Below are 15,359 nucleotides of genomic sequence, written 5' to 3' on the forward strand. Positions count from 1 at the left end.
GAAAGTCAGACGTTGGTGTTCAATCACCAGGCCTTTATCAGACAAATACCACCCCAAAAAATTCACTCACTTAAATTAGAAAAGTGGCGCTTAATGTTAATGTTTTCTACTGTAGTGTTTGGCTGGACCTCCAACTCTTGAGGCAGAGGATTCATACATGCATACTACTAGTATCACACCCCAACCTCTTCAGTGGCTCTTTCTTGGCTCTTCTGATGTCCTTTGATTCCAGACGGCACCGTGAGTGGAGTGGCAACATTTGAGGCAGCTGACTTTGCCTCCTTTTTCTCCTCCTTTTGTTTCTCCTCTTCAGCACCAACTTCTGCCTCCGACTCGCTTTCATCCAGTTCAGACTCGGCACCCCCGTCCTCATCTTCATCATCCTAATGTGTGGGGCAATATCAACATACAGTTATTTACAGTGCAGGCAAATGTAGAGTGCATTCCTAAAAGGAATCATGTGATTATTACCCGTTCTGCACTCTCGTTTTGCTTAACTTGTTCCTGCTTCTTACGTTTTCGACGGCGCTGAAACAGACGCAGCACTTGACACATCAGAAAATGCACATCTCTATCAGCCACACAAAGCACAACAGACTTAATGTATTACAAGTGCAACACGTAGGATCTTAAAGATTTGTGTGCTCACCTTCCTCTTGGCTTTGCGTCGCTCTGCCCTTCGTCTGACCTTCTCGTCCTCACTCAGATCCTCCTCTCCATTTAATGCATCCTAAAAAACACACACACTTGAACATTGCACATTGCACCCTTGCAGTCCTGACAATGCCCTGTCAGTCTGACACTATTTGTTTACCTGTGACAAAGTGGCGTCATTGCTTGGGTCAGGGGTGGCGGCACTACAGTCCATCTGCTCCTCCTGCTGCTGGACAGGAGGGCCTGTCAGGAAATACACTGTCTTCATTTTGTGGGAACCAGATATGTTGTCAAATAGCTCTCGTTCCTAAAATGATACAATGTCCAGTCCACACAGCAAGTGTTCCCACTGTGCACTGTGTCCTTTTAGACAGTAATCTACAATCGGTGTGACCTTTATAACCTGACAACCTAAAGAAATATTGGTCATCCGGATGGCAAGTAAACATGCTCCATCTTCCTTATTCACATTCAAGTCTAACCACAACGACCTTTGATATAACCAAATGCAAAACTTTATGACACCGGGCCAAGACAGGAAGCATGATGTAATGCTTTGTTCTTTAAAAAGAACCAGGAAAGCTCAACATGGGACAAAAATGTGCACAGAGTTGTTGATTCAACTTGTTTCTTCTTGATGTTAAGCAAGGGATGTTTGCTCTGAATTTTCCATTGCCACAGGAACAACATGCAACACACAGCTGCCTCAGGCATGGATATTTGAGAACACGGTATCTTTTCTCAGATACTTGCTTGAAAACAACCATTGCCCTCAAGGTGGGATGTGTGCGTGTGTTGGGGAGGCATGGATGAGATCAAAACCAAAAACCTGGAGCTGATTTAGGCTTAATGGCAGCAAACAAATGAAAAGATAAAAAGAACCAAACACTGGGGCATGCATGTAGTGTCAGATTTCCATTTGTTCAGCAAAGATTTCCAGAGAAGTGACAAATTCATACTTGGTCTGTGACTCATGTTGTGACTCGGGAGGAATTGATGGGAGTGATTGCAACTCTCCTCCTGCCTAATGCTGTTTTGCTCTATTGTACTGCTTTTTTTTTTTTTTTGCATCTGTCAAGCGCCAAGTCTCATTGCCTTTGGTAAAGACTCTACCATCTCACCAGTGCAAGGAGTTACTGTCTCTAAACATACATAGAAAGTAGAAGGAATTTCAGCTGTCCGTGTCTGGCTCACTACTCAAATGTCAAGAAACAACCACTGCTAAACTGCAGCTCCATCCCCTTGGCTGAATCAGGCTTTTTTGTTGAATCTTAACTATAATGGAATGTCCTCCTAACATATAAATGATCCAAGACCAGTGGACAAAAGCAACAAAAGAGTCTCTGTCTCTCTCCTTCAAGGAGGCTTGCTTAAATTAGTGTTGAGATGAAAGGTGAGCTCTTTCTGCAGGAATGTAAAATAACAGTGTATCATCATGAATTGGGAGCTTAAACCCAGAAATAAGGCTGTTTTTCTTTACATGGCATAACCGAGAGAGGGAGAAAAAAAAAAAAGAACATAACCTTATCATTAAAAAATCATTACTAAATCAAGTGTCAGCTGTTTTAAGTGATTTTGTAAATGCACTTATGACACATTAAAACGATAATGAACAGTGAATCATCAGTCTTTAGATAAATTGCAAAGCGGCTGGTACAATTGTTGTGAATGGATTTGAGTTAACATGGCATGGCCAGTTTCAGTTTGTGACAGCCAATCATCATCAGAAATAAAAAGCAAATATTCAGTGTGCTATCTGAAGCTAGTTTGTGCAAATCATTTCTTGTGTAATAATCTGTAAGAAAACGCAGATTTACATACACACTTCGTAATCATATCCTGATTAACATCTCTTGTTGAGCCGACTCTGATGTGGTTTCAACAGTAAATCAGTAAACTAACCTGCTCTACAACTATTTGGAAACTAAAACACACATGGAGAACCAAGAAGAGGAACAAAGTGTGGGCACACGACATACTTTTAGACTATTTAACGTGATGCTCATCTAAATATACAGCTGCGCAAGTTCTGGGCTGCAGGGTTTTTACCACCTATTTGAGGCATTGTTATCATACCAACATGCACCCGGGAATGTACTTCTAATCTGTATCGGTTTTCGCCTTTTCCGCACATTTCCTGCTTTATAGTGCATACTTAGGCTAGTGAATTATGCTATTATGCTGTTATGCTGGGGCGGTGATGGTTAAAAGTCTGTGGAAGTGCGTTTTATTACAACAACTTTATGGCACCGACTGCGCAAACTTGGAAGTGGTGCAAGCAAGGGTGTAACTGGCAAGAGGGGAACCTTCATTGTTAGACCAAGAACCCAGTTTGAACTTCACGGTAAAGACAACAGCGAAATACTATCAAAAATACATAGTTTAATAAACCGCGTGTTCGATAATATCCACAGTTTCGTTGTCGCACGCGCTTCCCTATCGCGTAAGGGATCGATTTAAGTTGTGGTTGAGTTCAGAAAGTTTTGAAAAAGTGGGACGTTTTCTTACCGCTCCCGAGTCCCAACAGCCTGCATATATCCCTGGTGAATTTCATGAGTGCAACCATCCAGCATTATCGTCTCAAATATCCCACAAAAGTGTTTAAACAAATGTTTAGATCGGGGGTGGACACGTTTGTAACATTGGGACAATCGATATCGAATCTGCGGGAATCTTTGGTGGTTTAGTCCACTTCCTGAGCGTCAAACGCCGACGCTGGGTCCACCCTGAGCGGCGTCTTAAAGCGACAGGACACTGTTATCGATTATGGATAGGTTCACATTATACCAGAATGAGTAAGTGAGTAATGACGAAGAATGACATTTATAGAGATGGAAGAAGTAGTCATATATTTCACAGGCTAAAAGTACTAAATTACAACTAAAAGACCCACAACGCCTACTTAGCCCTTTTAGAGTGAATATATATATATATATATATATACACACACATATATACATATATATACATACACATATATACACACACACACACACACACACACATATATATAGCCTATAACAAATCTCAGCAATCATTCAAATGTGCCATATTCACAAACAGATATTGTATATACAATTCTTACTTATGTACAGCTTATATCTGTTGTACATTGTAGCATCAGACACATTTTATATTTCGTACTTTACATAGTAGTTTTATACATTATACATTTGAACATACACTTTACACACTCAGCACATTGTATTATATACATAAATATTACTTTGAAATATTTGCATAGTAGTGCTAATTGTTTTTTTATTACTGTATTTCTGTTTTATATTTTTACATACTTTGTATTTGTACTTTTTTTTTCTTCCTACTGTGCTTTTCAGAGTAACTGTAGTGAACCACAATTTTCCCCCAAGGATTGATAAAGTATTTCTGACTCTGATATTACTAGATCATAATTACTAATGCATTAATGTGTTCAGGTTTTCCTGTGCAGCTGGTAAAGGTGGAGCTCATTTCAATTACTATATATACTACCGGGTAGTGTAACCCATGGTACTACATCTTGAATTATTGATCTGAATCTGCAAAGTAACTAATCTGCATCTTCATCAGAGTCAAACAATACAGAGACTCCCATTCTCCTTAATATCCTCCCCTAACAGAAAGCGGATACTAAGCTTCATGTAGTTGCAAAACGATGATATATAGCAATATATTGCAATATACTGTATGTTATTGCAGTACATGGCATATCGCAAAGCATTTAAAATCACAATACTATTGTACTGATTCAAGTTCAGGGTCTGGTGATTTGTACCCCGAAATAGCTGGTATTACTTGACTTAAGGCTATAAAAACAAGTCAGGCTTTGCTCCTTGTTAAGTCCTGATGGTTTATCAGTGTTGCATGCCAGAAAGCTTATTTCTGTAGCAATCTAATAATATAATATAATAATTTAATATCTACACCTCTAAGGGTTGTGTAATTTTTATGTCCTCCAGAATTTGAAAGATACAGGGGAGACTATGCTGAACAAGTTCTTAATTTGTGCAAATTATTTAGGAAAACTGTTTGACTCGGATGAATATGCACAGGGCATCAAAATGTTAGTCTTCCATTAAAGTTTGTTGTCCAAAGTCCATGAGCTATAGTATACTTTTGGCCAAATCTCTGAAGTCTTTGCTGATAAAAGAATGCAGTACTCTGAGTGGCCTGCTGTTCCTGTGAGGCGATTGGAGTGAGTTAAACCTTTTGCTAAATCATTATGCATGATATAAAGAAGTGAAACATATTTGCTTGAATTCATGTAAATTTATTCATACAAAATTGTAAAAAGTCCCATTGTGCTTCATTTCCTTAATTACAAAACAGTTCATTTCATTGCCAGTTAATCTAAAAATGTATTTGTCCTCAACATTGATGTTTTGGTATCAGTGATTTTCTGCTGGCTCAGTTAGATGACTTCATAAGTGGAGCCGCTTATGGAGGGAGGATTTACTATGACAGTATTGCACTTGTGTTTCACATCAGCAGTGATTGACTGGTGGACTTTTCACATGGATGATCCATAAATAAAATGTATTGAGTCTCTCCTGAGCTCTTTCATCACATGTCAGTTATAATACCCTTACACACACAATGTGGTAGATATCACTGATCAGATACATAGTTGGAGTGAGTTGTTGCAATTCATTTCTGGAGTGAGTCAAATTCACATAAATGAGACAGTAGAGAGGTTGAGTACTGATGAGCGGACCACAAACTGAAGATGTCCCATGTTTCAGCGACGTTTCAGGTCGGCCATGGCAGTGAGCGCTGCATTCCAGCCAGGAGAACCCATCACACCACCACCTAAGAAAAAAAACAACATATAAAATGGGCAAGAGTCAGTCAGTTTTGTTCTGTGTTGGGAAATCAGAAACAGTTTACTCAGCTACACATCATCAAGTGACATCATCACATGACCTAATTTCTTTATCACCAACAGTGAGGAGAAGATTTCATCCACAGGTTCTGTGCTCATCTTACACAAGACAGCATGATATAAACTATTGTATTTATACAATATTATATGCAACAAACAGTTCGGTATTCAGCTGAGGGCTAAGCATTAAAAGCAAACCTGGATGAGAGCCGCTGCCACACAGATACAGCCCTTTAATTGGTGAACGGTAGTCTGAGAGAGAGGGCAAAGGTCGTGCTAGGTAGAGCTGATCCAGCGACATTGATCCATGGAAGATATTCTGTAAAGACAAAACCAAATTGCTCACATTTCTTTGTGTTTCTTAATGTAAAATATGATGTTATTGTGATAAAAGTACCCTGCCATTTGTTTAATTTCTCACAGACTCATATGCCATGAACAGTGAGTTGGTGTTACTACTGTTGTTACACAGCTGGTGAACTTTGACTCTGACGTGCAGGTTGCGGTAAAACTGTCTGTAACCATTAACTGTTTATACAACAGGGCTGTCCCTGAGCTGATGGTCAACACTGCCGAGGAAGCAAATTACTTCCTCAACCAGTGAACTGTTGATTGTGTCAACCAAATCAGCTCTGGATTGACATTCAAATTGCTCCTCAGCTCTACAATGTGTACAGTCAATGTGTGTACCCCTCCAGTGAGCCCAAAGATCCTCTCCAGGTCAGGTGGAGCTAGGATGTCCCTCCCCACCACCGACTTTTTAAATCCAGGGGCGTATTGCTCCACCCAGTCAAATGCTGAAGAGACAGGAATACACATAAAAACAGCTTAATCAGTGTCGTTTTAAAAAGTGTGCTAACTTTAAATATTGTTTAATTATTTGGAATTTTAACATTTAAAAAGAACAGATCATTACTTTAAATTTGAAAGTCTCATTTTGGGACAAACAATTTCCTTTCTAGTTCTGCCATCATATCATTAAATAAATACATATCAGTTTAAGATCAGCTTTAAACACAGCATGCTCTAACTCTTGGATAATTTTGTGTTACCAGTGTCTGCATAGGCCTCCCTGTCTTGATCAGTCCACTCTCTGCCCTCTATGTGGAAGGGGGTGAACTGAGTGAACAGTGACACCACGTGGCAGCCAGGGGGGGCCAGAGTTGGATCCAACACAGAGGGGATGGTCATCTCCAGCATGGGTCTTCAGGAACAGAGAGGCACGATAAGGGAAGAAGGATGGGTGAGTTGTTGACAAAAAATTAGAATCAAAATACGTACTGATACAGTTTTTGTTACAGATACTTTGCAAGAGCTAGTCCTCATGCTGAGCTGACAGAAGCTTATCCATTCAAGGCTACGTGTTATCTATGAGATAAGGATATAAGAACATCCCAGCTCACTCTGTTGTTCAGTCATGTTGACATAAATGTGTATAGAAAGAAGTATACCACAGGGCACATAATAGAATAGTATTAAGATGTATGCATTATAAGGAATTTTGCATTTTGATGTTTACCTCCAGTAGTTTCTTTTGCATGCATTGTCAGCTAACCAGTGGAATGATTTGGTTGCTGAATGCAAAATGTTGGATCTTACATGGCAACATAGGGGGAAAAAGGTCTGGTCTCAGGCATAAAAAGGCCATAAAAAAAAACTTGCTGATCACTGCTTGATCAGTGGCCCTCTGTCAGATATGGAAGCACAATTTATACTTTTTTGTCAGAATAAGACACACCAGACTTTCAACTGACTTCACTGTAAATCCATCCACATCATTGGTAGACATGCGGAGCAACAGACACAATATACAGAGCGAGAAAATTCACTTTGGATTGGATGGTAGGTGGATGGGTCCAAAATGCTCAGGGCTTTCACCCAGGAGACTTGTGTTCATGTCCTATGTGAAACTAAAAGTCAATGTTGAGTTATTTTTTTACGTAATTTTTTAGTCTTCCAGGTTGTTAAGTCACCAGTTAGTTGGTCATTATCAAAGTAACATTTAGCATCAAAACTACTTAGTCAGGGTTAGAAAAAGATTGTTGATATTAGTCATTAACTACAATCTTTTACAATTTTTGTTTCCTAAACCTAACTGCCAAACACCCTGTTAGTCACACGAGGACTCCAGCACGCATCGTCAACCTAATTATTTCCTAGCCGTAACCAAATAGTGTTGTTTCCTAAACCTATGTAACTGCCGCCCTTCTGTGGAAAGATACACCACAAAAGGACGATGCTGGAGACTTTTGCATACTGGTTAAAATTTGACAAGTAGGAATGAGATTACATTGGAAAATGTGTTGTGTATAGGAGTGTTCACTTGGAGTGTGAAGACATATGTACCTTGCTGAAGGTCGTCCATTCATGGCCTCTTTGTATGCAGTCTCCAGTAGCTCCACACTTTCACAGTTGAGATGGATGGAGCACTGATGGTGAGGTCCAGGTTTATTATCTGGTGTGGGAGATGCTAGGAAGTTTGGTAGCTTGTCCACTGCCACTGTAAAAACAGGTCAGAGTAAAGAAAATGACATTGAGTCAGTGTTTGCTCTAAGATTATGTTTAAGCATGTGCCTCACTTTCCAATTTTTAAATATTTGAATTATAATGAAGACAACTCTCATTGCAAGGAATATGTTATACCTAACACTGCTCAATTCACTCACCATAATGCCAAAACTGTCAAAATTAATTCTGAAAAACAGAGTCTATCCTTACGTCTAAGAAGCAATGCATTGAAAAGGATCAGTTGGGAGTAAAGACTTCCTTTTTAATAAAGCCCTACAGCCCAGACTCGACTGTAATCGACAAGCAGGAGCAACAAATGGCACCACACAGTAAGAACTCTAAACATCCTCTTAGCTGTGTGTGTTTCCTAATACCCCAAACTTTGAAACTTGTGTTTAGAATAACAAGAGCTTAGACAGTGAACTCTTACACTGTAATGGCATACAGCACTAAATTGTGGAGGAATAAACACTGATCCCTCCTGATACACTACATCTGTCTGTGCCTTGTTGCCTTAAAGCTTCCCACTTCCTTGTGGCTTTCAAAGTGTGTATGTAGTTCAGTGCAAAAAGGAGACCAATTGGTTAAGTATGACTAAAAAAGGGGTTTCATCTAAACATTGTAAACATCTGGCTACAGACGCAATGCTTGCATAGAAATAAGAAAATGCACCCTGCAGCTAGTGGCATGTTCTTTTAAAATCTGTTTTTTTAAGGATTACTGTGATAGTAAATGTGATCATGCTCTGAGGCAGCTTTAAAGAGCAAAAGGTCTACACTGCATCTCAGGAGTGGCAACATTTTATATTATTTTGACAGTGAGCACCGTTGGTTGATTATATCTATCTTTATTTTTAGCAGTCAAAACATAACTAACAGCTAAAGAATGTTTAGCATGAAACAGCAAATTTACCATTAATCTTGGTAACAGGGGAGGTGTAGTCTATCTGATCTATGGCCTTGATGAACTCTGGTGGAAGGGCTGCCTACAATGAAAACAGGAAGCCAGAATAAATTATATTGTCTGGTGCCATGGTTACATATGTGTTGTTGTTTTTTTTTAGATGTTTTTTTATTTCTCTATATTACCTGTGGCGTGAGGTTCTTGAAGGTTACATATGGGGTAGCGTTAGATAAAACAATTTTACTTTGGATCTCTGTGCCATCCTTTAACACCACTCCTTTGGCAGCACCATCTGAACCGACCAGAACCTGTCCTACATCCTGCCAATGATACAGGTTGTATTTGCATAAAGACCAAAATACAGAATAGAATTTCCACAAAATAAACTGCATCAAAATCATAATCAGTTAATAAAAATCATATTACCTTCTCAGTGAAAATTTCTACACCATATGATCGAGCAGAGCTAGCAATGGCCTGAGACACGCCTCCCATGCCGCCTTCCACATAACCCCACGCTCCTTTCTCCTTCTCTAACTCTCCCATCACATGGTGCAAGAGCACATACCTGAAAGGCAAAGTTGGTTTTAAGTTTAATGCAGTTAAAGTAAGTATTTCATCCCCCAAATTAACATAAGTATATAAGTTACACATTCTGAGTGACATTAAATTCAGGAAATAATCCTCCCACATGCCTCCGTCACTTGTCCGTGCTAGAGACTGTTTATGCGAAACTGCTTTAAATATTAAAGCTTTTGCTAAAATGCATGTGTTTAGGGTGTACTGCGCAAATGACTGGATGATGAGATTCAGACTATGCTGTGTAAGAGTTTGCAAATGGATGTTTTGATATAGTTTTGCTGTTGTTTCACATGGTCCCCGATGACTTTGATTCATCAAGAATATTCTCTGTTTTCAGATTCTTCATTCACTATGGAGACTTAATTCAACAGGGTGAGTAATTAATATACAAATTGTCATTTTGGCGGTGAAGTGTGTGTGCCACAGGGTGTCCTAAAAGGTCCTCACCCACTACCAGGATTACTTGGACTGGTCATAGCTCCTATCACAGCGTCAGTAGCCAGTGTTGCTCTCAAAGGCTCCGACTCAAACCACCGATTGAGGATCTATGATACAAAACACGAGTTAGTCATGATGCAGTCAAAAAAAAAAAACAGCAATTACCACCAATCTTATTGCAACAAACCTTCATTATTGGTGCAGTTATAATCTCGTAAAAATCTGGAATGTTTCTGCCCAGTTTCAAACCTATAGTCAAAAACATAATGTCATGACTCAGTAAGTGCAAAACAAAATGAGAACATGATGAATATTTTGCTGTTCTGGAAATATAAATTTCTCAAGCCCACGTCCACCAACGAACCACATTTGACAACAGGCATCAGTGTTTTAGCTGCAGCCAGCCTCTTCCTCAGTGATCCAGCGGTTACACCTGGGATGTCTACAGGAGGAGCATCCAGGAGAGGGTGGATAGCTCCTGCTAGTTTATCAAGGTGTGCAACATAATCTGGAAAAACCTGGGTACATGACAAAGAAAGGATGAACATGAGTGGGTAAGTGTAGGGTGTGGGATTTTATGAGAAAAAAAAAACAATAACTTTATATCTATTGAGGAAAAAAGTTAGAGAGAGAGTGACAACTTTTTAAATTCTAATTACTGTGACAAGAGTATAATAAGTCAGCAATAACGTGTAAAATGCAGAAACACACACAATACTATCAACCATATACTATGGCTATCATAATACTTAAATCACCTTAGCGTCCTTTTGTGAGAACTTGCTGATTTCCTTCTGATTCATGGCCAGATCTGAGCCCAATGTCAGAGACCTTGGTGGGGCACCCCCCACCCCGTTCTCCAGCATGGGGGTGAAGGCATGGGGGTCCCTCATATACACCTTCAGCCCATGTTTCTGAAGAAATAAGCACAAAAAAGTTGCAACACTTTAGGCTGTCCCAAAATTAGATGAATTTACGTATTTTACTACTTTGCTATGTTTACCTTAAGCTCCAAGTCTGCATAAATGTGAGGTCTTAGTAAACTGAGCAAATAGGAGCACCTGGAGAAGTGGAAACCTGCACACAACAGACTTGTTAGGCTATTTAAACAAAGTCATAATAATAATAATAATAATAATAATAATAATAATAATAATAATAATAATAATAGGCTACATTTATTTTAAGCATGACTCCATACAGGTTTTATTCACAATGCATTAATTAATTTACAAAAGTTAAAAACAAAACTGTGTAATTCAGCATTAATTTTAGTCCCTTTTAGCACATTTGTTTACAGTCTACAAATATTGAACCTACTCTACCGCTACAGGGAAAGTTAACCCAAATTACAGAAAACCTGTGTATACAGTGCCTGTACATTCATTTAGGCATTCACTTGTAGCAAAATTTTTTTTTGTAGTTTACTTTGGGGGAACTGGCCCTCTGTGATCTGGGTCAAGCCAGGATTTTATCCCAGCCAGAGGCCACCCTACCTGGAAAGATCTCCTCTGAAACAGCTGCTCCCCCCAGCACATGTCTGCGCTCCAGTACAGCTGTCTTCAGTCCTCCCTTCTGAAGATATGCAGCCTATACACACATACACACATCACCTTTACCCTGTTTCCTTTAATGGCCTTTAATGTCTTACAACATACTGTAGGTGTTAAGGAACAAATGCATTAACTCACTGCCACCAGTCCATTGTGTCCTGCAATGAAATGTAACATATGTCAGTCAAACTCCCAAAAAATATATAAATTCCCCAATAAAAGTTACTTGAAACTCTAAAATTAAGCTTCATTGGCAGTTATTTAGGTTTAAGTTTACAAAAGGGTTGCTGGCCACTTTGTGCATGCTCTGCAGAACGTTTTACAGTCCAAACAATGAGTCCAAAGTTGAACAATTCAGATGAAACGTTGATCTTGCAAACCACTTAAATATATACTAAGAGACGGAGCCAAACAAAACTCCTCGTCTCAGGCGGAGTTTTAACAAGAAATACACAGTTGCAAATTACTTTTGCGCACTTAGCTGAAACGCAGGCTGTTAATGATACGCTGCAGCATAGCTCCTGTGGTTTCTGCACTTTTTAACCTGCAGTCCACAGATCTCACCTCCTCCGATGACCAGTGCGTCATACGTGGATTTTACAGCCGTGTGACTGGATCTCGTCACTGTCCCCACAGCAGTCACAGCCCTCCGTCCTCGATCGATCCACACCGCTGCAGCCATGGCAGGAGTTTGAGGCAGGAGTTTTCCTCAGTCCCTCCTCCTCATCCTGCAGCTGCGTAAAGCGTATCCGGGTTTCCTGGGGACGGTGCGACCGACCGCATTTATTTAGTGGTCCATGGTCGAGAAGTTAGTTATTGGGGGCGTGTGTTCGTGGTCAAAGTATAAATGAGTGTAGTCAAGATGTGGATGCACTGATTATTTAAATTATACTTAATTTGGAGTCAGGATGTTTCCCTCACCCGCATTTGATCACTTTATTACTTTATTCGTCGTGTGAACCCATTACGCAACGTGCAATTTTAATGTCAAAAGCTTTTTAACTAAAATAAGGAAATGTTTATGGAAAAACACATTTGTTGAATCTGATAATCTCTGTTTATCAAATTATTTCATTTATTACAAAATTTAAGAATAAATAGACTTATAGTCTTACCTGGTAGTTGTCCGAAATTCATGGTGAAATGCAAAAAAACGTGTCGAAAATCAAATAAAACCTAAAATGTGATGTGTGCCTACACAATATATAATATTAAATTTTATGCTTAAATGTTATAAAATATGACATCCACTTGATTAAATGCATTAGGGCATTCTGTTCCAAAACTATCTACTAAGTACAAGATATTTTCTTGTGGAAATATAACTTGTATTTTATAGCAGCAAAGCAGGCCCAAGCAAACAATTACAGCCAATAAAAAACAATCAGACTGCGCATTGGTCTGTCTAAATTGAATTTTATTTTATTTGATAGGGATAATGCAATTTAACATGATTACAATATAGGGTATGAGACTGCTGTGTTGCACAGAGTGTATAGCTATTGCTAATTTTCAACACTTATCCCTAGTTGGGCTTTTACATGTAGACCTACACGTTATTAAAAAATGTCTGTCAGCTTGTTATTATCAAGCTGTCCACTTGGTGGCATAACTGTTCCATTTAATCCAGCTCCAAAGCCCAACGTCGTGGTTTTCTACCAACAGTTATACAACAACTTCAAACTTGATGAAATTAATTCATTAGCAGAAATTACAGCAAAATCATAATTATTCAGTTCATATTAATTATGCAGCGTGTCTGTGTGTGCACTATAAAATCGTATAGCTTAAGAGATGGGTAATCATTTCATGAGCAAATACCTCAATGGCTGTTTCACTGTAATTTCCACTCTCTCCAGACTTTCTTATCCAGACTCTTTCCAGATCTTAGGAATGTACAAATATGTCATATAAAAAATGTCATAACCGCCCCTTAAAATACAAAGTGACAAAAATGTCTGCATGTGAAAAACAATATTTGTTACAAAGCACATGACTTGTTTGTGAAGATGTTTTTTTTCATACAGACTAAATTCACAAATATATGAAAAAAAAGTATATTATCGACAAAAAGTGCATTTCCAGACGTCTTCTCTCAGCTGGTTGAGGGCTGGGCTCAAGTCGTCTCACAGTAAGGACCCACCTTAAGAGTTTTAAGATGAGCTCTTAACAAAGAATGGTTTCTTAGTGCTGCTGTTGAAGATGTCATATTGGCCTAGTGCTTCACTTACAGTGCATTAATAAGATAAGAGGCCATAGATCATCTGTGGGCCTGAGCAGCAGTCCAGGGAGTAGACGGAGCCAGAGAGGGAGATACTCTGCCGGGATCTAAGGAAGGAAGGGTGTTAATTGGTACAAAAACAACCAAACACAGCAGAACAGAATCGAGTTATCTTCTCATCTTGTCTGTATAATGTGGATTTTTGACTTTGTTTTGCTTAGACAGTGTAAAATAATTCCTGAGGCTTGTATAGATTGTGCACTCTCTTGGCGTAGAGAATGAAATGAGGTGTTATGGTGATCTAGAGTTTCCCGCTAGACCTAACATGCCTCTCCCTCAGTGTATTAGAACAGCATTAGTTTCAGGGAAGAGAAATGATCCTGATAGGCTGTCTGCTTGGTTTTCCTTTAAGGAACGTCTGCAGACAACAGCCATTCAACCATAACTAGATCAGAAGCAGGAGATTTTGTTCTTGTAAGCAGAAATTAACACTTCATTCCCCTTTGTCGGCAGAAATTCAACACTACAGCCCTCGAAGGCTCTCCCAGGCAATAAAGGAGAAAATTCAATTATGCTATAACAGCGCCGCACCAAAACACAATTACCTCATTTTCTGGTGAAAAAAAACTGTTTCTTTTTCCTGCCAGTGGAGAGGTTCACGGGGAAAGATGATAGGCCTGGAGACATTCATCTGACAGCTTTCAGCATTCAGAATTATTAAGCAGATAAAAAAAAAGGTGTTACTGTGCAGAAAGAAATAATTTTTAAAAAACTGTGAGTGTTTTGTTACACTGTGGTCACCTACTGTATGTGTCATTTTTACCCATGATGAGTGAGTACATTATTAGTCAAGGGAAAGTGCTGTCTAGCTCAGGGGAGAAAACAAATTACTTTCAATATGGAAAGACACCGTGCAGACTTAAATGATTTGACTCTGTCATGTTTCTTCATTAACTGGTTCCATGACAAAAAAAGACATTATTTGAGGTGTAGTGTGCTGGGAGTCCCTCTTAATCAAAAACATATTTGATGGATGAATCAATAGTGAAACTAATTATTAGTCTTAACTGATTCTTACAGAATCATTGTATATGATATTGTAAGTGATACTAACAATGTTTATTTGTTTCCATGTAAAAGATTTTTAATTTGATGTGGCATATGTGTCTTACACATAGTGTTTTTTATAATAAATTAATGGGATCAAAAAGACTTAAAAATGTTACATTTTTAATAAAATGTATGGTAAATAAGATGCTTTGAAGTAGAAGCTCAAGGACTGTTATTGTTATTTTACTTATTCTGAGCATACTGTTGCTACATTATTGTAAACACTGCACATTTTGGTTTACCAAAGAAAGCAAATAAGCCAACCACTTACAATACTTTTTGCATCACAGAGAAAAACAGGATGAGAGTTACTATTGGTGTGAAAATCAGTGGGCTGAATCACAGGCGGAAAAGATTTACATAAACTGTCCACACAGCTGTTGTTATTCAGCTGTTTACAAAGCTTGAGCTTGTCCATCTACACTTAAATCAGTTTAAGAATTTGTGGATTAAACAACTGATGAAGAGGCTGTGACAGCAAATCGGCTACGAACAACAGCAATTAATA

General features: G+C 38.8%; 2 protein-coding genes and 1 long non-coding RNA gene across 4 annotated transcripts in view; 1 reads left to right on the forward strand and 2 right to left on the reverse strand.

Moving 5' to 3' along the window:
* Window positions 1-3,366, reverse strand: part of LOC121955027 (uncharacterized) — an 11,305-nt gene extending 7,939 nt beyond the window's left edge. The window contains exons 1-5 of the mRNA XM_042502813.2: window positions 3,163-3,366; window positions 815-897; window positions 650-730; window positions 472-528; window positions 186-383 (exon numbers count right to left, since the gene is read on the reverse strand). Of these exons, the coding sequence (XP_042358747.2) occupies window positions 186-383; window positions 472-528; window positions 650-730; window positions 815-897; window positions 3,163-3,220 (477 nt within the window). The 5' untranslated portion in view covers window positions 3,221-3,366. The remainder of the gene's footprint in view (window positions 1-185; window positions 384-471; window positions 529-649; window positions 731-814; window positions 898-3,162) is intronic.
* LOC121955029 (uncharacterized) overlaps window positions 1-11,728 on the forward strand; it is a 26,100-nt gene extending 14,372 nt beyond the window's left edge. The window contains exons 1-4 of one of the 2 annotated variants that reach the window (XR_015778400.1): window positions 1,387-2,998; window positions 6,592-6,779; window positions 9,867-9,901; window positions 11,391-11,728. This is a non-coding gene — a long non-coding RNA (uncharacterized LOC121955029). Of the gene's footprint in view, window positions 1-1,386; window positions 2,999-6,591; window positions 6,780-9,866; window positions 9,902-11,390 lie in introns of those variants that run through there. The other variant, XR_015778399.1, reaches the window with a different exon arrangement.
* pyroxd2 (pyridine nucleotide-disulphide oxidoreductase domain 2) lies at window positions 4,904-12,292 on the reverse strand. Its single transcript, XM_042502811.2, has 16 exons — window positions 12,085-12,292; window positions 11,659-11,678; window positions 11,464-11,557; window positions 10,971-11,044; window positions 10,726-10,881; window positions 10,332-10,485; window positions 10,155-10,216; window positions 9,977-10,074; window positions 9,374-9,515; window positions 9,133-9,267; window positions 8,957-9,029; window positions 7,883-8,036; window positions 6,589-6,740; window positions 6,227-6,333; window positions 5,735-5,855; window positions 4,904-5,463 (listed from the first exon to the last, which is right to left on the reverse strand). The coding sequence occupies exons 1-16, from the start codon at window positions 12,200-12,202 to the stop codon at window positions 5,393-5,395; spliced, it is 1,731 nt and encodes a 576-aa protein (XP_042358745.2). The 5' UTR covers window positions 12,203-12,292; the 3' UTR covers window positions 4,904-5,392.
* Between the last annotated feature and the right edge of the window lie 3,067 nt (window positions 12,293-15,359).

The sequence above is a fragment of the Plectropomus leopardus genome, chromosome 13, assembly GCF_026936395.1.
Source record: "Plectropomus leopardus strain MGB_pleo_1.0 chromosome 13, ASM2693639v1, whole genome shotgun sequence".
In the NCBI taxonomy this organism is placed as follows: domain Eukaryota; kingdom Metazoa; phylum Chordata; class Actinopteri; order Perciformes; family Serranidae; genus Plectropomus; species Plectropomus leopardus.